This window comes from Salmo salar, chromosome ssa16, assembly GCF_905237065.1.
Source record: "Salmo salar chromosome ssa16, Ssal_v3.1, whole genome shotgun sequence".
NCBI lineage: Eukaryota > Metazoa > Chordata > Actinopteri > Salmoniformes > Salmonidae > Salmo > Salmo salar.
Window position 1 is genome coordinate 71,700,305 of NC_059457.1, and position 27,572 is coordinate 71,727,876.

The 27,572-nt window shown below is 42.9% G+C and overlaps 1 protein-coding gene across 2 annotated transcripts in view; it reads left to right on the forward strand.

The window, feature by feature from the left end:
• Window positions 1–901: 901 nt before the first annotated feature.
• LOC106574536 (radixin) overlaps window positions 902–27,572 on the forward strand; it is a 35,622-nt gene continuing 8,951 nt past the window's right edge. For both annotated transcript variants that reach the window (XM_014150485.2, XM_014150487.2), the window contains exons 1-5: window positions 902–1,184; window positions 7,404–7,493; window positions 24,308–24,391; window positions 26,196–26,291; window positions 26,946–27,068. In XM_014150485.2, the coding sequence (XP_014005960.2) occupies window positions 7,482–7,493; window positions 24,308–24,391; window positions 26,196–26,291; window positions 26,946–27,068 (315 nt within the window). In that variant the 5' untranslated portion in view covers window positions 902–1,184; window positions 7,404–7,481. The remainder of the gene's footprint in view (window positions 1,185–7,403; window positions 7,494–24,307; window positions 24,392–26,195; window positions 26,292–26,945; window positions 27,069–27,572) is intronic.

Sequence of the window (27,572 nt, forward strand, 5' to 3'; positions counted from 1 at the left end):
TTCCTTGACACCCAAAAGTACTCGTTACATTTTGAATGCTAAGCAGGACAGGAAAATGGTCCAATTCACGCACGTATAAACCAATAAATCCCTGGTCATCCACACTGCCTCTGATCTGGCGGACTCACTAAACACACATGCCTCGTTTGTAAATGATGTCTGAATGTTGGAGTGTGCCTCTGGCTTTCTGATTATTTTTTTTAATGGTGCCATCTGGTTTGCTTAATATAAGTAATTTAAAATGATTTTTACTTTTACTTTTGATACTTAAGTATATTTTAGTAATTACATTTACTTTTGATCCTTAAGTATATTTTAAACCAAATACCTTTAAACTTTTACTCAAGTAGAATTGTTCTGGGTGACTTTTACTTTTACTTGAGTAATTTTCTCAAGTATGATGATTGGGTACTTTTTCCACCACTGTTTGTGTGATACTCTGCGAAGACAAGAACTTCATGTTAAATGTTTCCGTGTTTTACAAAGCAGGTATGAGAGAATTATTCACAGACATCATAGCAGACATAGTCCTTATTGTGAGACAAAACTGATGGTCTTTATGATGTAATATAACTAATATGGATACTGTTTCCCTTTGTGCACTGACTTTCCCCTTGTTATTGTTCTATTTATCATTCATACTTCATAGACTATATTTGATCCACAGGTGAAAGGAAAGAAAATGGAATAAAGGGAGATAGAAGTACATGTCTTTCTCATATCAAGGTGTGTGTGTTCAACCTGGCTTCAGGACAATTCGTAGGATTTGGTATGTTGATTTTCTCCCTCCATTTAGTATGATATATTGTGTGTGTGTGAGTGTATACACAACTATGACTGTATAGTGTACTCCCACTGACACTGTTAGAATACTCTATTTTAAAGTTGGGGGAGTTCTCATCGCTGCTGCTGAGCAGAGCAGAGCGGGTACCCCCACATATTAAATCAACCACGCCTGGTCTCGACTAGTCCGACGGCCATATTGAATGTCTTCACCAATCGCCTTACGGTGGATCTCAATTGCACGGTTTTCTCACTCATGTCCGTTCTAACAGGCTTCACGAGAAAATTGGAGGCGACAAGAGTTCATTTAATATAGTCGTTTAGTTTACAGCGTGGATAACCCGAAAGCATTCAATACTCAGGATTTTGTCGGTCTTTGAAGCCGTAGTCCTTCACCAGAGGTGAGTTTGTCTGTCTCCTTAGAAGAGCTTCTGCAAGCTGATGAAAAAGGGGCGATGTTTGTGTACTCTGCGTGTTGTAAAAGTTGGCTAAGGCAGGCCTTAATTTTAAACTATTACTGATACGTGTGAGAGAATTAACAGTCTTTGTCTCTGAACACCGTTTTTTGGGAGATAAGCTACTTTTATTATTTGCGCAGTAAGAGTTTGCACTTAGATGAAAGCACAACATTAGGCTATGGGACACGCGGTCACATCTGTCTCGCGAAGATTTCAAAACCTGACTTAACTTATCTTGTTTGCATTAACGTTTTTGTTAGTCTGGCATGCACTGCCTCGTGTTATTAGACCTGAAACGTAGCCTATAATATAATTCCAGTTTTCCTTAGCCATAGTGTATCATTATTAGCAAGTATAATTTTGTTTCATTAGTATGGTTAACCTGTTACAATGTAGCATTGGCGCGTTTCGAAGGTTGTCATCTATTGCAAAGGGAGGCGGGCCGGTGAGTAGTGTAACCAGTGTTGCAATGATTGAAACAATATTGCTCGACGCGATCACGGTCCATAAATTACAGCCTAGCCTACAAATAATGCCGTTACTTTCTACAGGCGCCAATACTTAAGTAACGTTACCCCAGTGCCATAAACACCGGTCCTACCCAACGTTTTTTACACATGACCATATTTTTTTCCCACAAAATAATCACCAACTGTACATAAGTGCTTTACACGTCTATCTTACTAAACTTAACTAAATGTACCATCTACATGAAACATGTTGAGGGTCATTAATGGTAATGAACATGCACTTGAAATTAACCAAATATTGGGAGTGTTTGCCCATGACTCAATGCATTGCATCAGAGGTGCAAACAATGTTACAACTTATCACTGACAGTCTGATAGGGCCGGGACGATACCAGTATCGCGATATTCGTTATCGTTAGTGTCATTGGCAAGCAAACCAAACATAAAGCAGATTTAACTTCTCTCCATTTTATCCCTCCATTACCCAAAAGGCACAGGCTTTTCTGTTTCCATCTACACTGCCAGCGCCCCTGTCTCAGTGGGCCATAGCTCCAGCTGACCTGCCCTCACATGGGGCCAAAGCTGTCTTTTACATCACAATGGCTAACTGTGAACTTTAACACCTTTCCACAAAGCAACTGTATAAATTATGCAGAGGTTGTTGATTCTGCTCTTCACAAATCCTCATTGTCAGCCCTAGCTATGAAAACTACATTTCCCAGTATAACATCAGTATTCACTAAGTGTAAAGGCGTCATCACTTCATGCTTCAGTTCGGCTAGGCGCCAGTCGAACTCGGCTGGTTGAACCGAACGAGTGTGCTCGCATAGTCCCTTAAAAGACCTTTTCTCGAAAACTAGAAAAAAATCGCCAATAGTACTGTTTGTGCATTTTGAGATGCCGTAGCCAATATATGCTTCCTCAAAATAGTTAGAATTCATCTAAAATAACTCAATTAATCTGTAATTCATTTTGACTTTTTTGCCAAGGATGTTTGGAGCAGTATTTCTCAAGTGAAAACATTTGCATGAAAGCAAGTCGCATCTTGTTGAATGGCAACAAACACTTAATTGAATAATCCCTACTGTTGACCAATCACCTACGAAGGGGCCTCGACTTCGGCTGCCTACTTCGGCTTGTCTCAAAATGTTTGTGTGCACGAACAACCAAAAATGAATTACCAAAACCAACAAAAACGTCACAAAATGTTGTCATAATATATGCAGGAACTGTTTTGGATGGATTGCCTGCAGAAGCCCTAACACTGGTGTTAGTCGAAAAGCAGCACTGGGCAAAAAGGGTCAATATCAGGGGGTGTCTTTATCTGTATATATCCGGATATCTGACATTTCATTAGATATAAGGAGTAGACATGCTCCAGAAACGCATGTCCTTCATTTCATATATTCTGATAGGATATTCCTCCTAATGGGACACTTTCTACAGGCATCCAATCCAGACCTCAGAAATCTCCCTACTACTGTATGAGTCCAGGGAGATATCTGGGGTGAGATCCCTTCAAGACATGCCCATGATGCGCATGCACCCGCTTACATATTTGTAGAACATTTTAACCTCTTACATCTAGATGTTTCGCTAGCGGAACACCTGCTCCAATATCCAATGATGGGCGTGGCGCGAAATACAAATTCCTCTAAAATCCGAAAACTTAAATTTTTCAAACATATGACTATTTTACAGCATTTTAAAGACAAGACTCTCGTTAATCTAACCACACTGTCCGATTTCAAAAAGGCTTTACAGCGAAAGCAAAACATTAGATTATGTCAGCAGAGTACCCAGCCAGAAATAATCAGACTACCCATTTTTCAAGCTAGCATATAATGTCACAAAAAACAAAACCACAGCTAAATGCAGCACTAACCTTTGATGATCTTCATCAGATGACAACCCTAGGACATTGTTATACAATGCATGCATGTTTTGTTCAATCAAGTTCATATTTATATCAAAAACCAGCTTTTTTACATTAGCAAATGTGACGTTCAGAATACTAAATCTCACAAACGTTCACAATTTTAAACACAACAACTATTTTAAGAATTAAGATACAGAACTCCTCTATGCACTCGATATGTCCGATTTTAAAATAGCTTTTCGGTGAAAGCACATTTTACAATATTCTCAGTAGATAGCCCGGCATCACAGCGCTAGCTATTTAGACACCCACCAAGTTTAGCCCTCACCAATATCAGATTTACTATTAGAAAAGTTTGATTACCTTTCCTGTTCTTCGTCAGAATGCACTCCCAGGACTTCTACTTCAATAACAAATGTTGGTTTGGTCCAAAATAATCCATCGTTATATCCAAATAGCGGCGTTTTGTTCGTGCGTTCTAGACACTATCCGAATGGTAAATAAGGGTCGTGCGCATGGCGCATTTCGTGACAAAAGATTTCTAAATATTTCATTACCGTACTTCGAAGCATGTCAACCGCTGTTTAACCTCTATGGGCTAGGTGGGACGCAAGCGTCCCACCCGTGGTGCACTCCATCAACAGCAGGTGCATTTCAAGAGTGGCAAATTTGAATCCAAATAAATGTCAAAATTCAAATTTTTCAAACATACAACTATTTTACACCCTTTGAAAGATAAACATCTCCTTAATCTAACCACGTTTTACGATTTCAAAAAGGTTTTACGGCGAAAGCATAAATTTAGAGTATGTTAGGACAGTACATTTACAAGAGTTGTGTGTAATGTTTTGTCAATTCAAAGACAGGGTCACCAAAACCATAAAACCAGCTAAAATGATGCACTAACCTTTTACAATCTCCATCAGATGACACTCCTAGGACATTATGTTAGACAATGCATGCATTTTTAGTTCTATCAAGTTCATATTTATATCCAAAAACAGCGTTTTACTATGGCATTGATGTTGAGGAAATCGTTTCCCTCCAATAACCGGCAGTCAAGTCAGCGTCACAAATTAAATAATTAAAATTAGAAAACATTGGTAAAATATTATATTGTCATTTAAAGAATTATAGATTTACATCTCTTGAACGCAATCAACTTGCCAGATTTAAAAATAACCTTACTGGGAAATCACACTTTGCAATAATCTGAGCACTGCGCCCAGAAAAATACGCGTTGCGATACAGACTAGACGTCATGTTGGGGAGATCTAAAATCGAAAATACTATGTAAATAATCCATTACCTTTGATTCTCTTCATCAGATGTCACTTCCAGGTATCACAGGTCCATAACGAATGTAGTTTTGTTCAAAAAAGCTCATCATTTATGTCCAAAAATCTCCGTCTTGTTAGCACATGATCTAAGCCAGCCGGACTTCTCGTCATGAACGAGGGGAAAAAAATATATTTACGTTCGTTCAAACATGTCAAACGTTGTATAGCATAAATCATTAGGGCCTTTTTTAACCAGAACATGAATAATATTCAAGGTGGACGAATGCATACTCTTTTATAACGTATTGGAACGAGGGTACCCAACATGAACTCGCGCGCCAGGTGTCTAATGGGCGTTCCATGGCTCTTGTTCGGTCAGATCTCCCTCCAGAAGACTCAAAACACTTTGTAAAGGCTGGTGACATCTAGTGGAAGCAATAGGAAGTGCCAAAATATTCCTCAGCCCCTGTGTTTTTCAATGGGATAGGTTTAAAGGTAATACAACACATCAGGTATCCACTTCCTGTCAGAAAATGTCTCAGGGTTTTGCCTGCCAAATGAGTTCTGTTATACTCACAGACACCATTCAAACAGTTTTAGAAAGTTTGGAGTGTTTTCTATCCAAAGCTAATAATTATATGCATATTCTAGTTTCTGGGCAGGACTAATAATCAGATTAAATCGGGTACGTTTTTTATCCAGCCGTGAAAATACTGCCCCCTAGCCATAACAGGTTAACTCAGGAAAGGATATGTGTTCACATGCTGACATATCTAAGCCTTTATGCTTAGGCATGAACATACTTTCTGAAATGTATCATATCTGTAGTCATTACCTGATCATTTTATGGATCCATACTTATCCCCAAATGATTCATTTCAATAGATATCCTTACATGATATGTAATATTCATCCTCATATGTCTGATCGAAAATGGACTAAATCAGACTCATGATCAATGTCCAGCATCCAAATGATTTGACCTGTTCAGGCACCGAAAATCATTGTGCTTCTTCACATGAAGGCGACATATCTGAGCATACAGCACCATATTCAGTAGTTGGCTACAAGGTACGGGAAAGCAAATGTTGTCCGATTTAATCCAAAGAAATCTGCTATTTCTGTTTAAAAAAAAATGCAGCATAGCAAATCCAGAGCTCCAATCAGAACACCTGTTTTCTGTAAAGATAGAAACGTAGGCCAATCTTTGCTAAAAAGGTATTTGATTTATTTAACAGAAAATAAAAGTTGCACACCCTCAATCCCCCTTCCAGCCCTGTTTGTTAAGGACAATGGATGCGATGGGTGCAGATTGGGTTGTCAGGGGCGGTCCCTGGCAGTCCAGACCCTACGTGGTGATAGTGTTGTTTTGTGATCCACTCCAAACTGTCAATGCATAAATCATTCATCACAATTGTGTCGATATTGCAAGAAAATATTGTCATTTCGCATAACCAACAAGGTAGCTACGTACCTGCTTCATTCATGACGAGAAAGCGAACTGGTACAAACTAGCTAGCCAAGTTGCTGGTTAGCTATCTTATATTAACCAGTAATACAAAATACACCCAAACGTATTCCCTGAAGGGAAAGAAATGTTATTTTTTAGCTAGCTGGGCTACCAGTTAGCTAATTAGGGGGGAGTGTAAAAGCTAACTTTCTTGATTCTAGTTACTAAGATAAATAAAACATCTCAAATTAGATACTCACTTTAGCTTTAACTTATTTGAGGTATTTTTGGAACATTTTCTAATTTCTTTGTTTCTCCAGTTGTCAGTTAGACCACACACTGTTTGCAATCTAAAAAATGACATCAGACTCTCCACATCAGAAAAAGGGTGATTCTTGTTGCTAGGCTACCAGTTAGTGCTTTTACCTTGCGGTTTGCATGTGCCTTTACCTCACGGTTTACGTGTGCCTTTATGTAGATGGAATACAAAAAGTTCAGCAAGTGTCAAAGAATTATATGGATTTAATATTTGTCAAATTATTGAACATGTCCTCAAAATTCAAATAAGCACCAGAAATTGTCCTTATTTAGCATATCAGAATACTGATTATGAACCTCGGCATATGCATTGCTTGTGCCGAGAAAATATACTCTGCAGGCCTACTGTCAGTATTTGTCATTATATAGAGAAAATAAGATGTCCACATAGGCCTCTCTCAGGATATCTAATGACTCAATATCTGGCCATATCATGTATGATATCCGGAGGGAATCCCAAACTGATTTGTGCATGAAAGAAAAATATGGTTTCATATTTGACAAATTATTGAGCATGTGCGGAAAACTCAGAAATGCATCAGAAATCGTCCTTATTTATTTCTGTCCTTTGGTACCCTGACACCACAGTGACAATATCATCGTCACCCTCTCTCTACCCACTGTCCTAAACTCCCTTTCCTCTCTTTCATCCGTTCCCCTTTGCCCTGGTTTTTCTGTCTCATCCATGCGTTGCATCAGCTGTTCTACCTGCATTAGATCTGCTACAATGTCCCCATAACTGAACTGATCTTCTCTGTCTCCCAGGTCCTGTGAAACAGGGAAGCTATCCGTCCTGTGAGTTGTCTTCTCAGCTGCCGGGTGAAGGGAGGAGAGGAGACAAACATGCCGAAACCGGTAAGAACCCAGAAACTGAACTATGAACTGAATTATAATGCAGTGGAAAGGACGAGATAACCAATTCAAAACCATCTGTGGTCTTCATTGGTCAGACTGCTTCCTGTCCAGTCGATGGGAGCTTAGTTTGTACTGCTGGCAACACAAGGGATGTGGGTTGACTTCCTACTTGGGGCCACATGCACTGACCTGACTATTGACTGTCTAAGATGCTCTGGATAAGACTAGTGTCTTGGGTGTACAGGAAGTGTGTATGTGCTTGTACCTCCCACCCTCCTTCACCCTTGCCCTTGATGGTTCCCTTCCAAGACCCATGGTGTGATGTAGTGTAGGCCTGTGTGTACGTCTGACTCGTAGACTCTCAGCCCATCTCAGGCACAGACACAGGGCCAGAGGCTCTGCAACACTGCTGCTATTGTTTCCAGCTAATTGGACAGCGAGAATACCAGGGCCCTCTGCTGTACAAGAGACGCCAAAACAAACCGTTAAATGCAGTGCATGGTGTCAGATATCCAGTGAACATTCTCACTGTTTCTCCTAGTTTCTCTGTTCATGTCTTAAGAAGCAGGTCGGGACATGGAGCTAGAGGATGAGTCATGTGGTTCTGTTGCACAACTCCTGCTTTGATTTTTATGCTCAGTTATGATAAGGGGTTTGGTTTACGGTCCCTGGAGGAGAACTTTGTAGGGGAGAGAGCGTTTTGGAAGCCCTGTTAGGGGAACTGTTCTTGCCTGAGACTGGAGTTAAGGAGGGCTGGTTTTGTCTCTTGTCAAATTATTAAGACGGCAGTTAGCTATACACACTCCTCTCTCCTTGTGGATATATTGGGAATCTTGGGTGGTGGGGGAATGGCAGTAGAGAGAGGCGCAGACATGCACTGATGATGTCGTCATCCTCTGACTCTGTCTCCTGAGTCATCAGCGCACCGTCCCGACACAGTACACAGCAGGAACAGGCCAGGCAACCTTTTCTATAAGGACAATGTCACTGTCGAAGGCACTAGAGAATAATATGTCCCCCAGAGTTTGTCAGCCACCCAGGGGCCACTCAAAGGCTCTTAAAAACCACCAAGGGGAATTCAGGGTGGCTGAATTCTGATCTGGAATATCCATAAGTTTCATTTATCCATTAATCCTTAGCCTACAATTTCCATGCCCCCACGGCAATCTAATTAACATACAGTGCATTTGGAAAGTATTCAGACCCCTTGACTTTTTAGACATTTTCTTACATTATAGCATTATTCTAAAAAAACATTCTCAGCAATCTACACACAATACCCCATAATGACAAAGTGATAACAGGTTTCTAGAAATCATATCAAATTTATTAAAAACAAAAGTAATTTACATAAATATTCAGACTCTTTGCTATGACTTGAAATCAAGTTCATCCTGTTTCAATTGATCATCCTTCAGATGTTTCTACAACTTGATTGGAATCCACCTGTGGAAAATTCAATTTATTGGACATGATTTGGAAAGGCACACACCTGTCTATATAAGGTCCCACAGTTGGCGGTGCATGTCAGCAAAAACCAAGCCGTGAGGTCGAATGAATTGTTCGTAGAGCTCCGAGATAGGATTGTGTCGAGGCACAGATCTGGGGACGGGTACCAAAACATTTCTGCAGCATTGAAGGTCCCCAGGGCCTCATCATTGTTAAATGGAAGAAGTTTGGAACCACCAAGTCTTTCTAGAGCTGGCCGCCCGGCCAAACTGAGCAATCGGGGGAGAAGGGCATTGGTCAGGGAGGTGACCAAAAACCCGATGGTCACTCTGACAGAGCTCCAGAGTTCCTCTGTGGAGATGGGAGAACCTTCTAGAAGGTCAACCATCTCTGCAGCACTCCACCAATCAGGCCTTTTATGGTAGTGGCCAGACAGAAGCCACTCTTCAGTAAAAGGCACATGACAGCCTACTTGGAGTTTGCCAAAAGGTACTTAAAGGACCCTGACCATGAGAAACAAGATTCTCTGGTCTGATGAAACCAAGATTGAAATCTTTGGCCTGAATGCCAAGCGTCACGTCTGGAGGAAACCTGACGCCATTCCTACGATGAAACGTGGTGGCAGAGGCATGCTGTGGGGATGTTTTTCAGCAGCAGGGACTGGGAGACTAGTCAGGATCACGGGAAAGATGAATGGAGCAAAGTACAGATATCCTTGATGAAAACCTGCTCCAGAGCGCTCAGGACCTCGGACTGGGCTGAAGGTTCACCTTCCAACAGGACAACGACACTAAGCACACAGCCAAGACAACGCAGGAGTTTCTTCTGTTCAAGTCTATGAATGTCCTTGAGTGGCCCAGCCAGAGCCCGGACTTGAAAATAGCTGTGCAGCTACGCTCCCCATCCAACCTAACAGAGCTTGTATTTTTTGGGATACCTTAAGGGGTCTTAAAATTCAAAATCAAATATCTAAATAATTATTGGTTTGACCATCTTAAAACAATTCCATATGTTAGCTTAGAACCCCTCCCCCAGCTTAGACGGGGCTTAGCCTCTAGGTTAACCCAGCTACAATTCATGATGGGGTTAGTTATCCTGTTTTTAAAATTGCTCTGAGGATGGAAAATTTTAATATGTTCAAAATGGCTTTAGGAAGTCAAATGGCTCATAACTCAGAATGGCAGGCTGCTAAGTAGTGCTGAGAGGCCTTGTGCTTGTTTTGTACCCCAGGCCAGGCCTGCGTTTTGCTGTGCTGGTAGCCCACCTCTGGGGTAGCGGTAACAGTGTGAGGTCAGGGGGGTTGGGGTAGCCTATACTGAATAATCTGCATTATTCATTTGACATAAGAACTCCCACACTCTGACCAACGCCCCGAAAGACCTGACAGGAAGGGGCCCCTGCAGGGACGCGCCTGTTTTCTCTGCCTTGTTTGCTGCAGAAGGGCCTGAGTGTGAATTGGGCCCATATAAATGGGCTGTGTCAACATCCTGTGAAAGAAGGGTGAGGGGCTGTAAGTGGCGGATGGCTAGCTTTGTTTTCCGGTCTATTTCTGTCTACTAGTGAAAGCTCTCAAGGCCATAGTGAGCTCTGAGGGCCTTGGTGAGCTCTGCCATATCACATAGATAAACCAACAACACAAAGTTGGAGCAGCATCCGTTATAGAGGTCGACCGATTAATCGGAATGGCCGATTTAATTCGGGCCGATTTCAAGTTTTTATAACAATCAGTAATTGGTATTTTTGGCCACCAATTTGCCATTTTTTTAAATTATATATATATATATTTATTAAATAAATAAATAAATGGGGCCATATTTTTTTTAATATAAATATTTTTTAACTCGGCAAGTCAGTTAAGAACACATTCTTATTTTCAATGACGGCCTAGGAACGGTGGGTTAACTGCCTTGTTCAGGGGCAGAACGACAGATTTTTACCTTGTCAGCTTGGGGATTCATTCTTGCAACCTTACGGTTAACTGGTCCAACGCTCTAACCACCTGCTTTACATTGCACTCCACGAGGAGCCTGCCTGTTACGCGAATGCAGTAAGAAGCCAAGTTAAGTTGCTAGCTAGCATTAAACTTATCTTATGAAAAACAATCAATCATAATCACTAGTTAACTACACATGGTTGATATTACTAGTTTATCTAGCCTGTCCAGCGTTGCATATAATCGATGCGGTGTGCATTCGCGAAAAAGGTTGCTCCAACTTGTACCTAACCATAAACATCAATGTCTTTCTTAAAATCAATACACAAGTATATATTTTTAAACCTGCATATTTAGTTAATATTGCCTGCTAACATGAATTTCTTTTAACTAGGGAAAATGTGTCACCACTGCAACAAGAGTTAGGGTATATGCAGCAGTTTGGGCTACCTGGCTCGTTGCGAACTGTGAAGACTATTTCTTCCTAACAAAGACAGCCAATGTCGCCAAACGGGGGATGATTTAACAAAAGCGCATTGGCGAAAAAAGCACAAACGTTGCACGACTGTACCTAACCATAAACATCAATGCCTTTCTTAAAATCAATACACAGAAGTATATATTTTTAAACCTGCATATTTAGTTAAAAGATATCCAGGTTAGCAGGCAATATTAACCAGGTGAAATTGTGTCACTTCTCTTCCGCTCATTGCACGCAGAGTCAGGGTATATGCAACAGTTTGGGCCGCCTGGCTCGTTACGAACTAATTTGCAAGAATTTTACGTAATTATGACATAACATTGAAGGTTGTGCAATGTAACAGGAATATTTAGACTTATGGATGCCACCAGTTAGATAAAATATGGAACGGTTCCGTATTTCACTGAAAGAATAAACATGATAGTTTCCGGATTCGACCATATTAACCTCTTACATCTAGACGTTCCGCTAGCGGAACACCTGCTCCAATATCCAATGATGGGTGTGGCGCGAAATACAAACTCCTCTAAAATCCGAAAACTTCCATTTTTCAAACATATGACTATTTTACAGCATTTTAAAGACAAGACTCTCGTTAATCTAACCACACTGTCCGATTTCAAAAAGGCTTTACAGCGAAAGCAAAACATTAGATTATGTCAGCAGAGTACCCAGCCAGAAATAATCAGACACCCATTTTTCAAGCTAGCATATAATGTCACAAAAAACAAAACCACAGCTAAATGCAGCACTAACCTTTGATGATCTTCATCAGATGACAACCCTAGGACATTATGTTATACAATGCATGCATGTTTTGTTCAATCAAGTTCATATTTATATCAAAAACCAGCTTTTTTACATTAGCATGTGATGTTCAGAACTAGCATACCCCCCCGCAAACATCCGGTAAATTTACTAAATTACTCACGATAAACGTTCACAAAAAACATAACAATTATTTTAAGAATTATAGATACAGAACTCCTCTATGCACTCGATATGTCCGATTTTAAAATAGCTTTTCGGTGAAAGCACATTTTGCAATATTCTCAGTAGATAGCCCAGCCATCACGGCTAGCCATTTAGACACCCACCAAGTTTAGCCCTGACCAAACTCCGATTTACTATTACAAAAGTTTGATTACATTTGTTGTCTTCGTCAGAATGCACTCCCAGGACTGCTACTTCAATAACAAATGTTGGTTTGGTCCAAAATAATCCATCGTTATATCAAAATAGCGGCGTTTTGTTCGCGCGTTCAAGACACTATCCGAAGTGTAAATAAGGGTCACGAGCATGGCGCAATTCTTGACAAAAGATTTCTAAATATTCCATTACCGTACTTTGAAGTATGTCAACCGCTGTTTAAAATCAATTTTTATGCCATTTTTCTCGTAAAAAGCGATAATATTCCGACCGGGAATCTGCGTTTAGGTAAACAGACGAAAGAAAACAAGGCATGGGGTCGACGCGGGCACGCGCCTGAGTCTCACAGTACTGTAACCAGCCACTACCCAAACGCGCTACTTTTTTTTCAGCCAGAGCCTGCAAAGCCACGATTCAGCTTTTTGCCGCCTTCTGAAAGCCCATGGGAGCCGTAGGAAGTGTCACGTAACAGCAGAGATCCTCTGTAATGGATAGAGATAATCAAGAAGGGCAAGAAATTGTCAGACAGGGCACTTCCTGCATGGAATCTTCTCAGGTTTTGGCCTGCCAAATGAGTTCTGTTATACTCACAGACACCATTCAAACAGTTTTAGAAACTTTGGAGTGTTTTCTATCCAAAGCTAATAATTATATGCATATTCTAGTTTCTGGGCAGGAGTAATAATCAGATTAAATCGGGTACGTTTTTTATCCGGCTGTGAAAATACTGCCCCCTAGCCATAACAGGTTAATGACCTAAGGCTCGCTTTGTTTTTGCATAATTTAAACCAAATTGAACATGTTTCATTATTTATTTGAGGCTAAATTGATTTTATTGATGTATTATATTAAGTTAAAATGTGTTCATTCAGTATTGTTGTAATTGTCATTATTACAAATAAATAAAATAAAAAATCGGCCGATTTAATCGGTAGCGCCTTTTTTTGGGGGGTCCTCCAATAATCGGCATCGGTGTTGAAAAATCATAATCGGTCGACCTCTAATCCATTATCCTCACGCCTGCCTGTTGAAGTCCAAATGAACTGACTGGGCCCTAGTTAACATTCTAGCCTGCCCAGCGCTGCACTGTCCAGGGCTGCGTTCAGTACAAAAATGTAATGTTGTTTAATTGAACTGAAACGGTGCTGTACTGAACAACCAGTTGAAAAACAGGGAGGCGTTGGATTGTGCGTTCGAAATGCACCCCTGTCCTTTTAAATATCACTCAATGCTTCAAGCCACACCCACCGAACGGTGCAAACGTATCTGTCTGTTCAAGTACATACCAGAACGTTTTGGAAAAATGTATCGTTCATTACAAACTGTTCCGCAACGTAGCAAACGTTAAAGCGAACTGAACACACCCCTGTTCTATGAGTCTGAGTGGAGCGCCTCCTGATCCTGAGTACATGTGTAGGTGGGGGTCCTCCCCTCTCTCCCCAGTAGGGGGGTTAATCAGCCGGACAGACAGCTGCTCAGAGCCCAGCGGGCCAGATTAGCAACTCCTCTCTGACTAAAGGAGAGCAGTCCTGTGTGTGTACGCTTGTGCGAGGCCTCCTCTCCTCTCAGCAAAGCCTTTGTAAACAGCTTATGGACAAACAGCTGCACATTTACTGAGGGGGTTGTCTGAGAAAAGACTCATCCTCTAAGCAACATGGAGAGATGCCATGACGAGCAACAGCATAAAGATTCTGACTGAAAAGTGACTCAACTAACTTCTCTAGAACTCTCTCTCATAACACACACACACACACACAAGCAAACTGTGTGGCCCAATAGGCCTTCCCTTTATCACCACTCTATTCATGCAGGGCCTCTGTGGCATTTGGCCGTCCACATTTAGCTCTGCCCTACTGGCTCAGTCACATGGATGTTGGGAAACATGACCGCTAGAGCCAAAAGACAGATCCCTTTGACCATGTCCCTCACACACAACTCCTGGTCACACTCCCAATTGACTTATATGAGTCCTCCTTAGATTCTTGTGCCGTTTTCTTCTAGGCCAGAATCAGAACCGGTGCTATCTCCAAGAGAAAGTGCTGCTGTACTGTTTTTAGGTTGAAATCCACCAGTTGTATCACATTGATGCTTTATGTACTGTATTTGGGGTGTCATGAGTAACTGGGGCTTGGTTCAGTGTTGTTTTCAGAGGACATGATTAGCTGTGTGGGTGCTGTGGCACGTCTGTCCTCCCCCCTTCCTTCTGTCCACACACGGGACAGCCAGGGATTATGGAGAGCCGTCTGTCTGCTTGGCTATAGCTAGACTACTCTCTTCTCCTTCACACTCCGTGGGCTAGTTGTGTTTTTGGCTTAGATACACATATGCAAGGCACGCACGCACGCACAGGCATACACACACACACACACACACACACAGGCATACAGGCATACAGAGATACAGACAGGCGCACACACACACAGGGTGAAGTCTAACAAAGGTCAGCACTTTCACAGCTGATTGCTGGTGGCAGGCAGCCCCCACACAAACACCAGGAAAGGGACATAATACAAGACTTCTGTCGGAAACACAAGTTAAGCACTTGACTCCCCATAACAGCTTTGTCACTCTGATACCCAACAAGGCGTTCGTTTGTCCTGCCGACACTGTATGTTGCTACTTCATTATGTAACGAGACAAAGACATGGTCTGTCCGAGTCAGTTTATCGCTGTTGGTTAGTTCTTTAGGAAAGGCTTACTTTTAACCCTTTAACCTGTCTGGGAACGTGGGACCTAGTCAACAGCCAGTGGAATCGCGTTGCGCGAAATACAAATACCTCATAAATGCTATAACTTCAATTTCTCAAACATATGACTATTTTACACCATTTTATAGATACACCTCTCCTGAATCGAACCACGTTGTCCGATTTCAAAAAAGCTTTACAGCAAAAGCAAAACATTAGATTATGTTAGGAGAGTACCCTGCCAAAAAAAAATCACACTGCCATTTTCAAAGCAACTAGCATGCATCACAAATACCCAAAACACAGCTAAATGCAGCACTAACCTTTGACAATCTTCATCAGATGACACTCCTAGGACATCATGTTACACAATACATGCATTTTTTGTTCGATAAAGTTCATATTTATATATAAAAAAAGCATTTTACATCGGCGCGTAACATCTCGTGAATGCAACCGCATTGCCAGATTTAAAAATAACTTTACTGGGAAATCACACTTTGCAATAAACTACGTGCTATGCTCAGAAAAATAGGCTAGGCGATACATGTTATATTTACGTTCGTTCAAACGTTGTATAACATAAATCTTTAGGGCCTTTTTCAACCAGAGCTTCAATAATATTCCCATGGGCGCCCGTGTCATAGTAGTAATGGCCCTCCCCCTGTGACCAACTTCCCAAGCCTCTCTTTGGGTCAGTTTCTACCATAGAAGACTCAAACCACTTTGTAAAGACTGTTGACATCTAGTGGAAGCCTTAGGAAGTGCTAAATGATTAATAAGTCCCTGTGTGTTTCAATGGCAAAGGCTTGAAGTGATTCCACACATCAGATTTCCATTTCCTGTTAGGATTTGTCTCAGGGTTTTGACTGCCATATGAGTTCTGTTATACTCAGACACCATTCAGACTTATTAATCATTGAGCACTTTCTACGCCATCCACTAGTTGTCACCAGTCTTTACAAAGTGGTTTGAGTCTTCTACTGTGAAAACTGACCGAACAAGAGACTTGGAAAGTTGGTCATAAGCGGATGGCCTATACTACTCTGGTGCGCGAGTGCATGTTTGGGTACTCTCGTTCCAATACGTTTTAAAAGAGAATGCAATCGTCCTCCTTGAATATTATTGAAGTTCTGATTGAAAAAGGCCCTAATGATTTATGCTATACAATGTTTGACATGTTTGAACGAACGTAAATATTTTTTTCCCCTCTTTGGTGAAGACAAGTCCGGCGGGCGACGTTCATGTTTTTGAGTAGCCTACAGGACGCGCTAACAACACGGAGCTTTTTGAACATAAATTATGAGCTTTTTCGAACAAAACTACATTTGTTATGGACCTGGGATTCCTGGAAGTGCCTTCTGATGAAGATAATCAAAGGTAAGGGAATATTTACATAGTATTTTAGATCTCTCCAACATGGCGCCTAGTCTGTATCGCCAAGCCTATTTTTCTGAGCACAGGACCTCGTTTATTGCAAAGTGTGATTTCCCAGTAAAGTTATTTTTAAATCTGGCAATGCGGTTGCGTTCACGAGATGTTAATCTATAATTCTTTGAATGACAATATAATATTTTACCAATGGTTTCGAATAGTAATTATTTAATTTGTTGTGCTGATTGACTGGCGGTATTGGAGGGAAAATATTTTCTAAACATCAACGCCATTGTAAAATGCTGTTTTGGATATAAATATGAACTTGATAGAACAGAAAATGCATGTATTGTCTAACAATGTCCTAGGAGTGTCATCTGATGAAGATTGTCAAAGGTTAGTGCATAATTTTAGCTGGTTTTCTGCTTTTGGTGACGCCTGTCTTTGCATTGACAAAACATTACACACAGCTATTTTCAATGTACTGTCCTAACATAATCTAACTTTATGCTTTCGAGGTTAGCTAAAGCCTTTTTGAAATCGGACAACGTGGTTAGATTAAGGAGATGTTTATCTTTCAAAGGGTGTAAGATAGTTCTATGTTTGAGAAATTTGAGGATTCAGGAGGGAGGAGAAGGTAGCAAAGAGCTTCCTAGGGTTAGAGGCAGATGCTTGGAGTTTAGAGTGGTAGAAAGTGGCTTTAGCAGCAGAGACAGAAGAGGAAAATGTAGAGAGGAGGGAGTGAAAGGATGCCAGGTCCGCAGGGAGGCGAGATTTCCTCCATTTCCGCTCGGCTGCCCGGAGCCCTGTTCTGTGAGCTCGCAGTGAGTCGTCGAGCCACGGAGCAGGAGGGGAGGACCGAGCCGGCCTGGAGGATAGGGGACAGAGGAAATCAAAGGATGCAGAGAGGGAGGAGAGGAGGGTTGAGGAGACAGAATCAGGAGATAGGTTGGAGAAGGTTTGAGCAGAGGGAAGAGATGATAGGATGGAAGAGGAGAGAGTAGCGGGAGAGCGAGAGCGAAGGTTGGGACGGCGCAATACCATCCGAGTAGGGGCAGAGTGAGAAGTGTTGGATGAGAGCGAGAGGGAAAAGGATACAAGGTAGTGGTCGGAGACTTGGAGGGGAGTTGCAATGAGATTAGTGGAAGAACAGCATCTAGTAAAGATGAGGTCAAGCGTATTGCCTGCCTTGTGAGTAGGGGGGGAAGGTGAGAGGGTGAGGTCAAAAGAGGAGAGGAGTGGAAAGAAGGAGGCAGAGAGGAATGAGTCAAAGGTAGACGTGGGGAGGTTAAAGTCACCCAGAACTGTGAGAGGTGAGCCATCCTCAGGAAAGGAACTTATCAAGGCGTCAAGCTCATTGATGAACTCTCCAAGGGAACCTGGAGGGCGATAAATGATAAGGATGTTAAGCTTGAAAGGGCTGGTAACTGTGACAGCATGGAATTCAAATGAGGAGATAGACAGATGGGTCAGGGGAGAAAGAGAGAACGTCCACTTGGGAGAGATGAGGATTCCAGTGCCGCCACCCCGCTGTCTCGATGCTCTAGGGGTATGCGAGAACACGTAGGCAGACGAGGAGAGAGCAGTAGGAGTAGCAGTGTTATCTGTGGTAATCCATGTTTCTGTCAGCGCCAGGAAGTCTAGGGACTGGAGGGTAGCATAGGCTGAGATGAACTCAGCCTTGTTGGCCGCAGACCGGCAGTTCCAGAGGCTGCCGGAGACCTGGAACTCCACGTGGGTCGTGCGCGCTGGGACCACCAGGTTAGAGTGGCAGCGGCCACGCGGTGTGGAGCGTTTGTATGGCCTGTGCAGAGGGGAGAGAACAGGGATAGACAGACACATAGTAGACAAGCTACAGAAGAGGCTACGCTAATGCAAAGGAGATTGGAATGACAAGTGGACTACACGTCTCGAATGTTCAGAAAGTTAAGCTTACGTTGCAAAAATCTTATTGACTAAAATGACGAAAATGATACAGTACTGCTGGCTGGTGGAGTAGGCTAGCTAGCAGTGGCTGCGTTGTTTACTTTGAACGTGTAGCTGGCTAGGTAACCTCGATAGTTTCAGTACTACACCTTGTCATGATACAAAGCAACTTTGTAGCTAGCTAGTTAACATAACACTAATCAAGACGTTCCTTGTAATGTATTTAGTTTCTACAATGCTGCTCGTCGGTAATAGTTGGCTGGGTTAGGAAAAATGGCGTCGCGGGGGATGGAAATAGCTGGCTAGCTAACCTCATGGCTGGCTAGCTAACCTCGATAATTACTAAACTACACAATTATCAAGCTATGACAAAGACAACTAAGTAGCTAGCTAGCTAACACTGCACTAGTCAAATCGTTCCGTTGTAATGTATAAGTATCTACAGCGCTGCTAGTCGGTAACGGTTGGCTAGCTAGCAGTGGGTTAATGATGACTAGGTGTGTTGACTAAGTCTGGCGCCGCGTCGCGGCTGGCTAGCTCACCTCGATAATTACTCAAACTACACAATTATCTTAGATACAGAGACAGCAAAGACAACTATGTAGCTGGCTAACTAACACTAACACCACACTAATCAAGTCGTTACCTTGTAATGTAATAGTTTCTACAGTGCTGCTAGTCGGTAGAAGTTGGCTAGCTAGCAGTGATGACTAGCTAGCTAGCAGCTAGCAGTGTTGACTACGTTAGGAGGACGAAGATAGCTAACCTCGATAATTACTCTAATTACTCTAAACTACACAATTATCTTTGATACAAAGACGGCTATGTAGCTAGCTAAGAAGAATTGCTCAGATCAAACAAATCAAGCCGTTGTAATGTAGTGAAGTGTAATATTACCTGTGGAGCGAAGCGTAGTGCGACTGCTCGCTCCAAACCTGAATAATTTCAGAATTTTTTTAATCTACACACAATACTCCATAATGACAGTGAAAACAGGTTTTTAGAAATTTTTGCAAATGTATAAAATAGAAAAAAAACACACCTTATTTACATAAGTATTCAGACCCTTTGCTATGAGACTCGAAATTGAGCTCAGGTGCATCCTGTTTCCATTGATCACCCTTGAGATGATTCTACAACTTGATTGGAGTCCACCTGTGGTAAATTCAATTGATTTACATGATATGGAAAGGCACACACCTGTCTATGTAAGGTCCCACAATTGACAGTGCATGTCGGAGCAAAAACCAAGCCATAAGGTCGAAGGAATTGTCCGTAGAGCTCCGAGCCAGGATTGTGTCGAGGCACAGATCTGGGGAAGGGTACCAAAACATTTCTGCATCATTGAAGGCCCCCAAGAGCACAGTGGCCTCCATCATTCTTAAATGGAAGATGTTTGGAACCACCAAGACTCTTCCTAGAGCTGGCTGCCCGGCCAAACTGAGCAATCGGGGTAGAAGGGCCTTGGTCAGAGTAGTGACCAAGAACCTGACAGCGCTCTAGTGTTCCTATGTGGAGATGGGAGAACCTTCCAGAAGGACAACCATCCCTGCAGCACTCCACCAATCAGGCCTTTGGCCACTCTACCATAGACGGAAGCCACTCCTCAGTAAAAGGCACATGACAGCCCGCTTTGTGTTTGCTAAAAGGCACCTAAAGTCTCTGACCATGAGAAACAAGATTATCTGGTCTGATGAAACCAAGATTGACTCTTTGGCTTGAATGCCAAGCGTCACGTCTGGAGGAAACCTGGCACCATCCCTACGGTGAAGCATGGTGGTGGCAGCATCATGCTGTGGGGATGTTTTTCAGCGGCAGGGACTGGGAGACTAGTCAGGATCGATGGCAAAGATGAATGGAGCAAAGTACAGAGAGATCCTTGACGAAAACCTACTCCAGAGTGCTCAGGACCTCAGACTGGGGTGAAGGTACACCTTCCAACAGGACAACAACACTAAGCACACAGCCAAGACAACGCAGGAGTGACTTCGGGACAAGTCTCTGAATGTCCTTGTGTGGCCCGACAGAGCCCGGACTTGAACCCGATCTAACTTCTCTGGAGAGACCTGAAAATAGCTGTGCAGTGACGCTCCTCATCCAACCTGACAGAGCTTGAGAGGATCTGCAGAGAAGAATGGGAGAAACTCCCCAAATACAGGTGTGCCAAGCTTGTAGAATCATACCCAAGAAGACTTGATGCTTTAATTGCTGCCAAAGGTGCTTCTACAAAGTACTAAGGGTCTGAATACTTATGTAAATGTGATTTTTCAGTTTATTTTTAATACGTTAGCAAAAGTGATATTTTTGCTTTGTCGTTATTGGGTATTTTGTGTAGATTGATGGGGGGGGGACAATTTAATCAATTTTAGAATAAGGCTGTAACGTAACGAAATGTGGAAAAGGTCCAGAGTTCTGAATACTTTCTGAAGGCACTGTACATACTTTTACACTCATCATTTGCTGCTGCTGTTCTTCATTTTACTTGTATTATTATCTATCGTCATACGTAGTCACTTTACTGTATCTACCTCAAATACTGTATCATATCCCGTACTTCTGCACATTGAGCTGGTACTGGTTCTCTCTGTATATAGCTCCACATTGAGCTGGTTCTGGTTCTCTCTGTATATAGCTCCACATTGAGCTGGTTCTCTCTGTATATAGCTCCACATTGAGCTGGTTCTCTCTGTATATAGCTCCACATTGAGCTGGTACTGGTTCTCTCTGTGTATAGCTCCACATTGAGCTGGTTCTCTCTGTATATAGCTCTACATTGAGCTGGTTCTCTCTGTATATAGCTCCACATTGAGCTGGTTCTCTCTGTATATAGCTCCACGTTGATCTGGTACTGGTACTCTCTGTATATAGCTCCACGTTGATCTGGTACTGGTACTCTCTGTATATAGCTCCACATTGAGCTGGTTCTCTCTGTATATAGCTCTACATTGAGCTGGTTCTCTCTGTATATAGCTCCACATTGAGCTGGTTCTCTCTGTATATAGCTCCACATTGAGCTGGTACTGGTTCTCTCTGTGTAGCTCTACATTGAGCTGGTTCTCTCTGTGTAGCTCCACATTGAGCTGGTTCTCTCTGTATAGCTCCACATTGAGCTGGTTCTCTCTGTGTATAGCTCCACATTGAGCTGGTTCTCTCTGTGTATAGCTCCACATTGAGCTGGTACTCTCTGTGTATAGCTCCACATTGAGCTCGTTCTCTCTGTGTATAGCTCCACATTGAGCTCGTTCTCTCTGTGTATAGCTCCACATTGAGCTGGTTCTCTCTGTGCATAGCTCCACATTGAGCTGGTTCTCTCTGTGCATAGCTCCACATTGAGCTGGTTCTCTCTGTGCATAGCTCCACATTGAGCTGGTTCTCTCTGTGCATCGCTCCACATTGAGCTGGTTCTCTCTGTGCATCGCTCCACATTGAGCTGGTTCTCTCTGTGTATAGCTCCACATTGAGCTGGTTCTCCCTGTGTATAGCTCCACATTGAGCTGGTTCTCTCTGTGTATAGCTCCACATTTGAGCTGGTTCTCTCTGTGTATAGCTCCACATTGAGCTCGTTCTCTCTGTGTATAGCTCCACATTGAGCTCGTTCTCTCTGTGTATAGCTCCACATTGAGCTCGTTCTCTCTGTGTATAGCTCCACATTGAGCTTGTTCTCTCTGTGTATAGCTGCACATTGAGCTGGTACTCTCTGTATATAGCTACACATTGAGCTGGTTCTCTCTGTGTATAGCTCCACATTGAGCTGGTTCTCTCTGTATATAGCTCCACATTGAGCTGGTTCTCTCTGTGTATATAGCTCCACATTGAGCTGGTTCTCTCTGTGTATATAGCTCCACATTGAGCTGGTTCTCTCTGTGTATATAGCTCCACATTGAGCTGGTTCTCTCTGTGTATATAGCTCCACATTGAGCTGGTTCTCTCTGTGTATATAGCTCCACATTGAGCTGGTTCTCTCTGTGTATATAGCTCCACATTGAGCTGGTTCTCTCTGTGTATATAGCTCCACATTGAGCTGGTTCTCTCTGTGATAGCTCCACATTGAGCTGGTTCTCTCTGTATATATAGCTCCACATTGAGCTGGTTCTCTCTGTATATATAGCTCCACATTGAGCTGGTTCTCTCTGTGTATATAGCTCCACATTGAGCTGGTTCTCTCTGTGTATATAGCTCCACATTGAGCTGGTTCTCTCTGTGTATATAGCTCCACATTGAGCTGGTTCTCTCTGTGTATATAGCTCCACATTGAGCTGGTTCTCTCTGTGTATATAGCTCCACATTGAGCTGGTTCTCTCTGTGTATATAGCTCCACATTGAGCTGGTTCTCTCTGTGTATATAGCTCCACATTGAGCTGGTTCTCTCTGTGTATATAGCTCCATTCTGTGTATTTTATTCTTGTTACTTTTTTAGTTTTTAGTGGTATTCGTTTTAAACTCTGCAGCGTTGAAGGGCTTGTAAGGAACCATTTCAAGGTAAAGCATACACCAGTTGTATTTGCCGCATGTGACAAATACAATTTGACTTGATTTGTCTGCCCAATATACATCTGTTAGCATGTTTGGTTGATAAACTTCTTCCTTTCATAGTTCTAGCTCTAGTCTACTTGGCTTTTCCTGTGCTGTACTAGGATGCAGGTGGAGAGGGTCGCATGTGTGCTTTCATTGTAGAATGCTAAATAGTTAGTGGGGCAGAGCGAGCGTACAGGCGGTTTCCTGGCTAATTAATGCTAGCGAGACAGAGGCAGATGCACAATCTCTACAGTGTGATTTATGTGAGAGAGAGTCACAGTACTGTGCTGGATATTGAAACGTTTTCTGGATAATTAATGACGTGTGTGTGTGTGTGTGTGTGTGTGTGTGTGTGTGTGTGTGTGCGCACCCAGCACTGTGTGCTAGGGTAAACGGGGATAGAGAATGTGCGTGTAGTATTCCTGTCCTGAGGTTTCATGGGTAATTCATGATAGGAAGAGGGGAGAGCAAGGGAAGCTGCTTCTCTCAATGGGTGACTGAGGTACTGTAACTACACAGTAACGTAGTAACACTATCCGCATTGGAGTGCATCTGGCCGCCACTCTGCATCATCTGTCTCTCTTGCCAGCGTGCTGCATCGCTTTCTCTCTCTGTGTATCTCACTGTGTATCTATTTATTTATTTTTTCCCCACTACCTCTGTGTGTCTCCAGTGAGGAGGGGGTGTGTGTGTGTGTGTGTGTGTGTGTGTGTGTCAGTCATGGAGGATTCCCTCGGGGTCAGGCCTGTTCTATCAGCTGTGTGTCAGGTCTGGTGCCAGGCCAGCCTAGTGCAGCTCAGACCGCAGCAGCCAATGGCTGGCCTCGCTCCGCCTCACGGGGAGGAGGAGGAGGCGGCCGTAGGAAGAGGAGCAGTCACTCAGTGCTGAGGGGGCAAAAAGACACACACACACACACACACTCACACTTGTGCATACACAAGGCACTGCATTAGCCCATTCAAACACACACAGTTGTTGCGCACACATATACACACACACACACACAGACAACGCTCCTTCAGTTCTCTGTCTTGCTGGAAGGCCTTTTGTTGCTCCCTTGAGGGTTCAGTCTAATGCACTAAAACAAACTGAAATTTAGTTTGTTCATTTCCACCAAAATGGCTGACTCACAGCCATTTTAAATGTGTTAAAGCTGCGTCTGCTGACACTTCCTGAAATGCTGACCATGGCACACAGTGGTGACGGTGTCGTGTGAAAAGTTGACAGCCTACGGTACAGCAATACAGTGAATGGAAATTTACATGCAAACTGACAAATAACATGCAAACTTGTTTTGTAGATGAATGTGCGGGTGACCACCATGGACGCAGAGCTGGAGTTTGCCATCCAGCCCAACACCACTGGCAAACAGCTCTTTGACCAGGTAAGAAAGGGCCAGGACTCAATACAAACTGAGAATTCACATAACTTAAAACCTAATAGAACTATAGTATGTAAGATCAAGTGGGTGCTTTACGGTGTTCCTGGATGAGGTTAATTTTTCCCTTTTTGCTGGTATTATCATGGAAGATCAGTCTTTTGATATACACAGTCACTGTTGTCATAGTACCTGTACTGTTCTCCTGTCATGATGGAGCAGTGTTACTGTGACTGACAGTTACTGTTGTCATAGTACCTGTACTGTTCTCCTGTCATGATGGAGCAGCGTTACTGTGACTGACAGTCAGTTACTGTTGTCATCGTACCTGTACTGTTCTCCTGTCATGATGGAGCAGCGTTACTGTGACTGACAGTCAGTTACTGTTGTCATGGTACCTGTACTGTTCTCCTGTCATGATGGAGCAGCATTACTGTGACTGACAGTCAGTTACTGTTGTCATAGTACCTGTACTGTTCTCCTGTCATGATGGAGCAGCGTTACTGTGACTGACAGTCAGTTACTGTTGTCATAGTACCTGTACTGTTCTCCTGTCATGATGGAGCAGCGTTACTGTGACTGACAGTCAGTTACTGTTGTCATAGTACCTGTACTGTTCTCCTGTCATGATGGAGCAGCGTTACTGTTGTCATAGTACCTGTACTGTTCTCCTGTCATGATGGAGCAGCGTTACTGTGACTGACAGTCATGCCAAGGCACCACAGACCCCCCCCCATTGCAGTATTGATGTCCCTGGCTGAAATATTCATATGACATAGACATCTAGCTAGCTGGGGGTAAAACTGGGACCTGCCCTGGTCCTATGGTTCACGCAAAGGATTTGTCCCACAAAGTTTCCACTCAACTCATGTCCCCAACTAATTACATCCATGTCATTTCACCAATGACATGGTTATACTGTAGTTTCACAGCTTTGAGGGTGCATTGGAGGTCATTGAAAGACTGTTTTCGGGATCTTTATTGTTGGCTAGATATTTTCTGCAACTTCTCAGCCTGACACTGGAGGAGGATGATGATATTGTAATGTCCAATCCTCATTTCTCTCCCTGTTGAGGTTCCTATACAGCTACTCTGTAACACATGTTAACGATATCGCCTTGACAGCAAACCGTACCAGAGCATTTTCTCACCAACAGAAGCTGGAGAGTGTGTAGGAGGGCTGAACAACTGTAGTGAATGAGGCCATTGACATGTGCAGGCAGGTGGCGACTGTCCGACTGTCCTGGACTGTGTCCAGCTGTCTTCTCACAGTCCACAGTGTGTGTGTTGTATTCCCAGTACACACACACACACACACACACACACACACACACACACACACACACACACACACACACAGTCCATTTCCAGGGCTTCAGCAGGAGTTATGGACGTCCGGCTCATTGCCCTCCTCTGCAGTAACAGGCAGAGTGAATCTAAGTAGCTTGTTGCCTCGTGTCAACTGGCTGGCCTATTAGTCACCCTCCCAGAGTTTAATGGTGAGCCCAGGGCACGTTATGGAGAAGTTATGCCACAGTGGGCTCATCGCTGCCGAGGAGGCTCCAGTCAAGCAGAGGCTAAAACACCCCTCTCAATCTCTATTAAACCCGCATTGCAGTATTTATTTACACAGTAGCATGCGAGCCTAACTTCCATCCTAGTCACACAAAATCTGATAACTTTTGTCACGAAACAAATGGTTGCTAGCATGTTGCGTTCTATGACTTTTCACATGAGAAATGTATGACTTTCTCAGTAATCCCACCTTCCAACTGTTTGATGGTGGAGTATTGTCTGACGTTGTTAACAGGTGGTGAAGACGGTGGGGCTTCGAGAGGTCTGGTTCTTCGGACTGCAGTACGTGGACAGCAAGGGTTACAGCACGTGGCTGAAGCTTAATAAAAAGGTGAGTCCTCTCTCGCTCTCGTGTTTTCACTTGGTGTCTCTTTCTCTCGCTCTCCGTTTCCAGAGCAGCTGCCAGCAGGCAGTCAGTTTGAGCTGGTTATTAGGCTGTGGTCAGGTGGCCTCAGATGTGCACTTTCACAGGCTTCCTGTCACATTCACGCCAAAGACCCTCCGACCCCAAAAAAGCTGCTCTGAAGTGCCGTAAAAGACAGAGCAAGGTGTGTGTGTGTGTGTGTTGTTGGAACTGGTTCAGTATTCGTGGAGCAGTGTGGTTCTGTCAGGGTGATCTACAACAGGATTTATTTTAACAGTTGTCTCCACTGGAAAGTATTCTGATTCTAGGCCCCGGAGTCTGGGACATAAGCGGCTGTAAAGAGGGTCCAATCCTATCACTAATTAGGAAAAGATTAGATAACAGAAGAAGTTTGTTCATACCTTTATGGCTTCATAACCAACTTCTATGATTTATCTTTATAGCCCAGCTTATAAAGATTAGATTGTAAAGCTTCTGGATCAAAGATGGATGCTTACTTATTAGCCAGCCACGTTTTTGTTTGTCAGCGCAGATAAAGGAGAGGAGACAAGGTGATAGAAGGCACTTCAGACTACTGAGACTGTCTACCTCTAGTGGTCTTGTTGTCCTTGTCCTCTCCAGGTGACAGCCCAGGATGTGAAGAAGGAGAACCCTCTGCAGTTTAAGTTCCGGGCCAAGTTCTTCCCTGAGGACGTGTCTGAGGAGCTGATCCAGGAGATCACACAGAGACTCTTCTTCCTGCAGGTAACTGACACTAGCTGTGTTCCAATACTCATACTATCCATACTATTTGTGAGGTAAATTGAGAACGTAGTATGCTTATTGGTCATAGTATGGATATATTTAGTATGCCCAAAGTTCCCGAATGTTGTAGTACATTCGCCAAAATACGAAGTATACAAACGGTGGACACTATTTCTGCGCTTTTAGGGCCCATAATGCAATTCTTCAGAAAATGAGCGCGTCTTCACAACATTTTCAGATTTGGCGTAAAATATGCAGCCGAAGTCCGGCGAGAGCGGATACAAATTCATTGCTTTAACTAATTATGACAACTGTTAAGAAATTAACAATGTAATTCATTTTTCAAATAAGTTACTGACAATTTGTTAGGTACGCTAGCATTATAGCATATCATTAAAGCAGTTGCTTGTATGTACTGGTATGTTAGCTATCTACCTACATATCTACCTAACGGTAGTTGGCTACTAATGCATCGAACTTGCCAGGATATTAACTATAGGCTAT